This window comes from Helobdella robusta (genome assembly GCF_000326865.2).
Source record: "Helobdella robusta unplaced genomic scaffold HELROscaffold_2, whole genome shotgun sequence".
In the NCBI taxonomy this organism is placed as follows: domain Eukaryota; kingdom Metazoa; phylum Annelida; class Clitellata; order Rhynchobdellida; family Glossiphoniidae; genus Helobdella; species Helobdella robusta.
The window spans coordinates 7,541,288-7,552,304 of NW_008704083.1; the positions used below are offsets into that span (position 1 = coordinate 7,541,288).

General features: G+C 33.2%; 1 protein-coding gene across 1 annotated transcript; it reads right to left on the bottom strand.

The window, feature by feature from the left end:
• Nucleotides 1-3,070: 3,070 nt before the first annotated feature.
• HELRODRAFT_64929 (hypothetical protein) lies at nucleotides 3,071-9,597 on the bottom strand (the record flags this gene model as incomplete). The annotated part of the gene is made up of 4 exons (XM_009017597.1): nucleotides 3,071-3,676; nucleotides 4,338-4,530; nucleotides 5,330-5,550; nucleotides 9,337-9,597. Coding segments are annotated over 4 exons (1,281 nt in total), but the record flags the coding sequence as incomplete, so codon positions are not given.
• Between the last annotated feature and the right edge of the window lie 1,420 nt (nucleotides 9,598-11,017).

Sequence of the window (11,017 nt, forward strand, 5' to 3'; positions counted from 1 at the left end):
AATATTAGTTACAGGTCTATAATTAGATAAAGAGGTAGGATCTAGGGATGTGTTTTTAAGAATAGGAATAACAATAGAATTCTTATAAGAAGTAGGAAATTTAGAGGTGGAAAGAGATAAATTAACTAATTTGAGAATGATTGGATAAAATATTGAAGAGAATTCTTTAAGTAAATTGGAAGGAAGTAGATCTAGAGAACAGGTTGTAGACGACATAGAATTAATAATTTTAGTTAGTTCTAAAAGATTTATTGGAGTAAATACAGAGAAAGATTCAGTAGTAAGTTTAGTAAAGTTATGAGAAGGAAAATTAGAATTAGATGTTCTTAAAGAAGTAATTTTATTTACAAAAAAGTCATGAAACTGTTGAGCAGAGAAAGATGAGTGAGAAGATTTTTTATGTAGAAGTTTAGATAGAACAGACCACCTATTTTTAGATGTTGAAGCAGATGTTATAGAATTTCTAAGAAAAGTAGAGTGTTTAGAGAATAGTAGATATTTATAATTAATCAATTCAGATTCATAGATAGAATAAAGAGAGTTAGATGGATTTAACCTATAGGCTTTCTCCAGTCTTCTAAGACTTTTCTTGGCTACTACACAAGCATAATCAAACCAAGGAGCCTTACGAGAATAGAGCCTATAAGTAAAAGATTTAAGAGGAATAAGCTTATCAAGAATAGAAGTAATGTAGATATTAAAAGCACAGACAAAATCATCAACATCAGAAAATAAGGTAGTATCAAAAATAGGTTCAGTAAGAGATTGAAGAAAAATATCAAAGTTTCCAAATAAAATTTTACACATTCTACTGTTTACCAGTTTTTATTACAATTTTCATTACCATTATTACAACTGAAATTATACAATATAGGCTTTAACAAAAAATCTTAATGTTACAGATAAAGATGTAAATTGTAATTTTGATAAAAGCGCACCTTGACGTTGAATGATAATTCCGAAGGAATAATCGCCTACTATTAATAAGGAGTTTGTTGATTAATAATAAAATGACGTCATTTCCGTCAACTATACCACAACACATACACACTACACTATCTGCCATTGTATTGTTTGTTTCATGATTTTTCTTTTCTTTTTTTTTCTCTTTTTTACTTCGTAATTGTAAAATTTGGTACGGTAATTCGAACGTATTGAGCATGTGTAAGTGAGTTAATTTGGTGGACATAGATAGGGTAGGGGCACGATTCTCTCGTTCTAATTTTGTATGTGTTTTTTTTTACTTTACCTTGTTCATGTTTATATACAAACGTACAGACAAACATACACAAACGAACAAAAACAAACAAACAACTGAAAAATTTAATTAACATAAGTAGCTGTAGTTACACAAACGTTAACGAAACATTTAAACAGAAAACAGCCTGCATCAATAATTGAATGGTACTCATCTCGAGAATTTCTTTTCAGGCACAAGTTTTCATATTTTTTTATTTATTTGTATTCTACAAAATATTCTGGAAATTTAAAAAAAAATAATTTGGTCGGCTCCGTTAAAAACAATTCATTGGAGTTAAATTTTAAAACTGTTTATATGCTCAATGAAATGAGTATTGAATCAATTAAATTGTAATAAGGATGAATGCATTCACCTTTTTTCTCAAGATTCTCGACGCAAAAATGTTTTCGTAATAAAAATTGCAACAAAAGTCTTCAATACATCATCTTTATTAATTTTTTTTTGGAAAATTTATGTTGTGGAAACGTTAACATCGCGTTGTTAAAAAATTCTAACACGTCTAATTAAAATATGGAACTGAAATAACGATGAAAAAAATGAAAATTTCACCGCGCCAAAAGATTTGACACAATCGTCGAAATTGACAAAAATTTTCTTCAAGTAGTGAATGTCACAATGTCACACATGCCACATTATAATGTTCTTTTACGAAACTACAGTTGGACAATTACAATGAATTTGTCAATGGAATGTAAAATTTAGGCATTTCGTAACATGTCAGTTGAGTTCATCAAGATAATAAAAATAAAATTTATAATATCATTAATTATTACAAATATTATATGCTCGCTTTTCAATGAAACTAAGGAAGAATTATTATTTTCAATTTACAGATTTTAAGTTGAGCTATCGAGACTCGAAAAATTTGTTTTCAAATTTTTTGGATTAATTAAAACTGAAATAAATGCTATCTACAAACATATAATTTTTTTTACTTATTCGGTGAAATACAATTTTTAGAACGAGTTCAACATTCAATCATCACGTTGATACTTAGAACGAGTTCAGCATTCATTCATTATTCCATTACTCTAAAGTTTATATAATATTGTCTGAAGATGTTTAAAAGTAGAATAGAGTAGCGATGAAGTGCATGTATGGGCACGTGTTTATCTACGTGTACTGAAACGAATAGTTTACGTCATGTTTATTTTTTCACTGTTTACCAAAATAATTATAATGAAGTCTATGGGTCTGTAAGTTGAAGAAGATTTTTGCAACCTAGCATCACTAACTAAAGTATTTGTTAACAATTAAATACATTTGAAAGTCAGCCAAATGAACTTCTCACAACTTATAAAACGGCCTCCAATTGATATGAGCTATTACAATGTTGATGCTAAAAATAGTTTGCTGCGACTGATACAAATATCGCTCATTTCAGTAGAAAAAATAATTTCCATAATTAGATACTAAATGCAACTACTGTGTAAATCATTGTTATAAATCTATCGACAACATTAAATTTTTTAATTAGACTACGGCGAAAAAGGTATGACATACAAATTATTTCATTTGCTAGCATTGGTGAGCGTTTCATTCTGAGACACGCCCCACCGTTCAGTGCCACACGTAGCAGGCGAGCATAGCGCGGTCACCTGCCGGCACTAACTCTCTTTTGCATGGCTAATTATCTCAACACACACACGCTTCAACGAATGAAAAATATTATTTAATTGTGTTTGTTGCGTATCTAAGTTTATGTACAAGTCAACAATGATGTAAATACGTATAAAGGAAATGGTTTGTTAATAACTAATTTTATGTGAACAAATGACTGGTACAAATTGTTGGAACTATGTAATAAAATTAAATTTCTTTTTCAATGTTATTCTCGTCGTCAGCAACTGCAACAGCAACAACATTATTCTCGACAGCACCTTCCAATGCTGGCTCAGAATTCAGCGCTCCAACAACTTCCACTTTTTCATTTTTCTCTAACAACTTTTCTTGATCCTTCAGCAAAGTTTCAGTCGATCCGGCCATAACATTTTTATTCCCATTATTTTCATTGCTAACATTGTTAGCGTTGTTCAGATCGTTCAGATCGTTCATTTGCATGGCATCGTTCTTCTTGCCATCTCCCATCTGCAGGACGGTTCGTTCTGCTTGCTTCTCCGATTGCTTCTTTTTACTTTGCTGCGGCCGAATCACTTCATGCTGCGGACAGCAATTGCCAAAAAATCGCATGAAACTTTTTCTGAACTGTTCTGATAAGAACGCATAGAGAACAGGATTAACGCAACTATTCAAGTAAGCCAAGCACTGAAAGGCTATTTTGATGCTGACGATGGGCAGCTCTTCGTCCTCATCATTCTTCTGCTGTCTGGAAAATGACTGGACGAGGAAGATGACGTGCACCGGCAGCCAGCAGAGTGCAAAAACTGAGACCACCACCACAACCAAACGTGTTACCTGGATCAGTATTTTTATTTTATCATGTTAACATTGTATCATATTGAAACAATGTTTCATTTATGTACGAGGAGAGATGGAAATTCATAAGAATTAAAAAATTAAGAAAAGTTGAATTAAAATTTGTTTGATTCATTTCAGCTTGCAACATTAACTACGACGAACTTATTTCAATAAATTCAATCGGCAATAGCAAATTTAAAGTTGTTTATCTGCATTTAAGCATGAAAGCGAAATTGGGTAGAAAATTTCAAAACACTAGTCAAAAAACACGAATCAATTAAATTACAAAAGAGAGAAATACAAAAACATCATCAGAAATAACAATAAGTTTAAAAACTATAATAAATTAAACTTACAACCGTAGACTTTAAACTTGCAACCAAATATCAATTAACAAATCGATAAAATAATTAATTTTTTAAACCCAGTTTTTAAAAATTAAATTCGACCCAATCAATAAACTGTCAACTAAAAACCAGTCACATCCAACCAGCCAACAATCAATCACATTCAACTAACCAACAACCAATCTCATCCAACCAAACAACAACCAATCGCATCTAACCGACCAACAACCAATCACATCCAACCAACAGGCAATCACTTACAACCAACTAACAACCAATCACGTTCAACCAATAAGCAACCAAGCGCAAACCCTTTTTTTAGAATCGTTGTTACTCTTCCGGATTCTTCCCGACTTTGCATTTCCGCCGTGCACCAGCCTTCGGAGCATCAGTCCGTAGAGCAAGCAGACCAATCCAAGTGGGATGGCATATCCGAGAATGAAGAAACACAAATGAAATGTCTTTGCGTAGTCCAGGTCTAATCTCATCCGAGTGTCCAAACACCTAGCGTCATTCAGTGAGTGAGTGTGGGAGTGAGTGAGTGAGTGAGTGAGTGAGTAAGTGAGTGAGTGAGTGAGTGAGTGAGTGAGTGAGTGAGTGAGTGAGTGAGTGAGTGAGTGAGTGAGTGAGTGAGTGAGTGAGTGAGTGAGTGAGTGAGTGAGTGAGTGAGTGAGTGAGTGAGTGAGTGAGTGAGTGAGTGAGTGAGTGAGTGAGTGAGTGAGTGAGTCAGTGAGTCAGTGAGTGAGTGAGTGAGTGAGTGAGTCAGTGAGTCAGTGAGTCAGTGAGTCAGTGAGTCAGTGAGTCAGTGAGTCAGTGAGTCAGTGAGTGAGAGAGCGAGTGAGTGAGCGAGCAAATAAGTGAATGGATGAATGAAGTGCGATTGAATTGTGTGTGTTAGTGTAATGGAATTGAATAGAAAGACAAGTTTGAATTGGACGAGTGCATAGGAATGAATTGTTTGCGCAGTTCTGATTGATAGTGTGCTTGATTGAATTTTCAATGAAATAAATGTTCTACTGTATTTTTGTTGCAGATTTTGTTGTCATCATTGTTCATGTTGCCAACTATAATAACACTACATAACTCTGAAATTAAATTGAATTATTGGCACGTGTTTCTATATCACATTTTATGTCAATCAGTGTCTTGTATTCAATGGAATACTAGATTAAACTTTTAATTGTAATGAAAATATAAGGAATAAGATTTTCAAATAAGAATTTGTATTGAAAAATAATATTTAAATAAAATAAAATAATTGAAATCTAAAATTAAGTCATGAGAAAAGTGTAAGAAAACAAACATCAGCGAGGAGAAATTGACAACGGAAAAGTTTTCGACGACGGGAAGAAGTGAGGCCATGATGATCCCAGTGAGTAACCAGATGGCGATCAGTGTGTTCCTCTGCGTTCTGATGTGAATGGATTGGATGGGGTAGCAGACGGCCAGGAACCTATCTAGAGACATGAGGACCAGCGTATAAACTGAAGTGATGGCTGTCACCAGGATCATGTACTGGTAGATCTGCGTGTCATGTTTCGAAACGTTTATTACGATGCAAATGGAAGTTCGCAAGCGGTTGATGAAATATCAACGGTTCAAATTTTAAACGTTAGAGCAGAAAATCTGATTAACAAATAGAGAGTAGTTAAACGCTTAGAGTTTCAAGCTAAATGTCTGATTGATGTTCAATTTTTTAGATTTTTTTTGCATGCCATTAAGCATTCTTTTTTATATTGTTTGTTTTTTGTATGCTGTTTTTTATATGTTGTTTGTTAAATTTTTTAAGTGTTTTTGTTGATATTGTTTGCCATCAGGCATCGTAGGATGATTTTTTGTTGTTTACTATGAAGTTTTTTTGCACTATTGTGTTGGACCATGTGCCATAAATTGACATAAATGAAATCGAACTGAAGCAGCATCTCCATTTAAGTTTCCTTATTTACATCTGATCATCGAATCGCTCTTAGTGTTCTACAGCCCATACAAATGAAGTTGTCATATCATGAGAATAAAAAACATTTAAAAATGTTCTGTTATTATCCTATTGTTGTTCTATTGTTGTTGTTCTGTTGTTGTTCTGTTGTTGTTGTTCTCTGGCTGTTTACGTTTTAATAATTTTTTTCATGGTAATATTAAATTCAAGTGCAAGTTAGAATAGCCAACGTTTGGTTTAAAAAAAAAATCAACATCTTAAAAGTAAAAATAAATGAAAACTTCCACAACAAACAGCAACTACTTCAGCAACATCAACAATGACACATGAATAACATTAACAAAAACATCGGCACGCCAACTCAGAAGAACACATCAACAATGCGGAATAAACACATAGCAGCAATCATTGCAAACATCTTTAGAACGTGCGAGTATGGCTTAAAAATTATTCATCTGATTTATGCACCCAAAATTACAACAAGGACTAAAAAACAAAAAACATAGAATTTTTAAACAGCACGGAAATTAATTTTTAAATTTACTTTTCAAATATGTTTATTACAAGTTTTTTTGATAAATGTTAACATTTCACTGCACTCCTCCATTGTCTGGAAGGAAAGATGAATCTGGAAAATAATCTTCAGCAGTTACTTGTCAAGATGAATTTCGTTTTTTTAAACTGATGTCTTAATTTTCGAGTGAAAACATTTTTTTAAAGTTTTAAAAAAAAACCGTCAAAAAATATTTTTTTTCGCAAGATGTTAAAAGTGCAAATATTGAAATAGACTTTTGGCGGCTTGGCGTTGCACGGCATCCATGCACCCATCCTTCGATACGTTCGAAACCATTCATCCAGTCTTTAAATCTTGTTCTACTCTCTGTAGAAATTATTTCATCAGCACTATTTTTATCAAGGTATGTTCTGAAATGTTTGAATTTTTATGTTCATAGGCAAAACATCTATTTAGCTTGTATGACTTGAAGTATGGAATTTGAAAAACTAAAGAAAAATACTTTCGAAAAGAGTAAGAAGGATTATTCATTCATCCATCCATCCATTCATCCATTCATCCATCCATCCATCCATCCATCCATCCATCCATCCATCCATCCATCCATCCATCCATCCATCCATCCATCCATCCATCCATCCATCCATCCATCCATCCATCCATCCATCCATCCATCCATCCATCCATCCATTCATCCATTCATCCATCCTTCCATCCATCCATCCATCCATTCATCCATCCATCCATTCATTCATTCATTCATTCATTCATTCATTCATTCATTCATTTAAGCGCTTACTACATGTTGACTTTTTTCGTTTATTTTGTTCATTCATTCAATCATTTGCCTATTTGTTTTGTCACTTTTTCGTTTGAGTTTTTGTTCATTCATGCGTCTTTTTTTAAACTCAGTTTTCTATTCGTGCATTCGTTCATTCATTCAAACACTCAAACATTCATTCATTCATTCATTCATTCATTTCATTCATTCTTCTACCCATTCATTTTTAGTGCTCGTTCCCCATATTCTCAAAGTTTTCTCATTACATCGTGTTTAAAATAATTGATAATAATAAAAATATAATATTAGTAATAGTTAAAAAAGTAATGATCAAGCAAAAACAACAACAAAACAAAATAAGAAAAGCAAGTTAACAAAAATTGTTCGAGTTCCAATTTAAAAAATAAAAATTTTCTAAACAGTAAATTGCCTAAATAAATTTCAATTAGCACGCTCAATTGCAAATGCATAAATAAATAAATTAATAAAAAAATGATTGAAATAAATTTTGTTCTTTAGATTGCGTTTTAACTCTAACACATAATGCGAATTTCTGAGAAAACGACGTTGATTGCATGAAATGAATTATTGACTTGTTTCTCATTCGCTAATTATTTCTTCATCAGCATACTGTCCTTCATTGAACAACCTTCATTGGACAGTCTTCTTTATCAATCACTGCATCTACCATCCATCTGTAACAACAATTGCCATTAATCAGAGATTCACTATGCCTACTACACTAGAACTGAAATTCTTCTTTATACATATTTTCTAGAACATCTCTATAGATTTTTTCAGGCTATGCACCGGCACCCACGCTATTTTATGCCACCACACGTCTCGCACGAGAATGATTAAAGTTCACATCTAGACGCACACACAAACACACACAAACACCACACACATGCAAGCACACTAACACAAATACACATACACGCACCTTACACACAGATACGCCACATATACACACACATACACGCACACTAGCACATACACACACACTAGCACATACACACACACACACACACGTACACACACGCAAAGATCTTGCAGTGGATTGAAATGCGTGCGTATTGGAGTAGAGAAAGATGGGAAAAAAAGATTGGCTGAGAAATAATTAGTATAGCATTTACATTAAAAAGGAACATGTGTGCAAATAAGGAACGGAGTTTTGTGGAGATTTAATTCTGCAAATACTCACTCAACCGAAATAATATCTCATAACGTCTCTCTACAAAAAGTGGCGTTAGAGGATATAATCTGCAGAAGAAAATTTGAAAATTTAATTAAATTATTTCATCAACATGAAAATTCTTTTACGATTTATTACATTCAAACGAATAATTTTGTTATTTTTATAATTTATTAATTTTTTTTAAATTAGTTAAATAAAATAATTAATCCAAAAATAATCAAAATGAAATAAAAAACTACAAACAGCAAAATCACTTCTGGTTAATAAACTTAAAATGATATCAAGTCATTGATGAGCTTTTATATGAAGGAAAAAAATTCTATATGATTTTCACGTCCATCTACCACCGATACACGAGACGTTCGTACGTTGTTTGCGGAAGAAAAATTACGGTAGTGTTCTGGAGGTAAAAAGAAACAAAAATTTGTCTGCATGATGAGAGAAGAAAATAAGGAAGATGATCGGGTTGGCGTGCACGAACACGTCCGCCTGTCTATCTCTCAGTCTTTGTTGTCTGTCTATCTTACGATCTGTCTGTCTGTTTGTCTGTTCGTCTGACTGACTCTTTACATGCTCGCAAACATTCCGCCCGGTTGCTGTGCTCTTTAAGTGCTGGAAACGTTGGACGAAATGAATAATTTTTTGAGCAATCATTTTTTTTCTTACTTCAGTTGGAAAAATGTTTACTAAAAAATTGTTTGGCCAACGCTTTCATTGTTTTAATCAAATACTCAATTATTTACATTACATGAAAAAACAGCTCGTTTTGTGTTGCTAACAATAAGGTTGAACGTTTAAATATAAAATTAATTAAAAGCATGCAAATGAACGAACCAATCAACCAGCCAAAACACCAAGCAAACAATCAGCCTTAAACCAACCTGACACCAAACCCTTCCAAACGGCCATGGAATGGCATAGGACACAGCAGTGAATGGAACACAGAACACGATGAACAGCAAATCAGCGATGGCCAGATGAATAATCAACAAATTTGTTGTGTGACGCATTTGTCGGTTTGCTATAACCGACACAATCACCATTAAATTACCGACAAATCCAACAATGGAAATGAACCCGAATAAAACTGGTACGATGATTGAGACCCAGTAGTGAAAATTTTCAAAATCTACGTTGTCGTCTGTCTCGATGTTGGTGCTGTTGATGGTGGTGCAATTAATGTATGATGCGTTGAGGATCAGCTCATTGTCATTGTAGTTGAGGCTGATATTTTTACTGTTATTGTGGTAGTAGTCGTTCTTGAAAGCAACAAACAGATTGTTGTCATTGTTGTCGTTGTTTAGGTTGTGTTAATATTGTTTTTGACATTGTTGTGAACGTTGTAACGATGGGTTATGTCATCTTGGTGTGTAGCATCATTTTTATTTCTGCTGAAGTTTTCAACAGGATCGTAGCTAGGCCTTGCGAGTGTTGTCGTTAACATTGTTATGATTGTTTCTGTCAATGTCATCATCTCGGTGGTTCATTTGGATGTTGTAATCGGAAATGTAGTTGAAGCTGAACATGTTGTTGTCGTCGTCAAGAAAACTCCGATGGTTACGAGACATCAGATTTATTGGACCTACGTGTTTAATTTGCGCTTTCAAATATCTGAATGAGAAAAGAAGAGTAAAGAGTTGAAAATTGAAAAAACAGTTTTTGCATATTCAATAAAAATGTTATAAATTTTGTTAAAATTTAAAAATTAGTCCGAACATTTTTGAGATGCTTAAATTTTAATTACAAAAATGGCACTCCTCAGATTTAGGAATGTAAAGAAATGCTCCTTCGCCTGGCATGAATGTTGTTAAGTAGACCCTACCAACAAAAATATTTCTTCCGCTAATAATTTTTCACTCTGCCACTTCAAATAGCGATGCAGCTAATTATTCATAATTATTCAGCAAAAACTCAGCGGCATAAATTTATTTAGATTTCTCAAGAGATCGTGGTAGTGGATATCATGAAAAATAAGATGCTATCTTCGTTTTTATATTTGGTGATGTGAATAAATTTCAAGCATCAATTGACTTGTTGGAAGCACGCGATAAGATTGATCATTTGGAATGCATAGCATAGCATCGACTCCTACATTATCAGATGTAGCGGTGCATGGGGATCTAACAAAATGCAACGGAGTGCAGAATCTCGTGACATGCAGATTTTTTATAAATTCATTTCAATAAAACAACTTTGAGATTTGTCTGAAGATAGTAAAACTCTGCAAAATAGTTGAAACATCGAAATTGCATTTATATATTTTTTTGTTTTGAAAAATGAAAAATTATTTTAATAACCAAAATAAATGGAAATAGAAAAACAAACTTTCACGCATTGTATAAAATATCAGGCATATCTTTATTGGCTATCGCTTCCAGTTTAATGCAATGTTATTTTGATAAAACATGCCATGGTATAATTGTTTGTTATGAAGCGGTACCTTGCTGTTTTGTTGCAGTTCAGTTGGTCATCAACAGAAAGTTCTACGACAAAATAAAAAAAAATGCAACAACAGCTACAACACAACCACATCCACAAACAGTATCACCGTCACAACGCGTT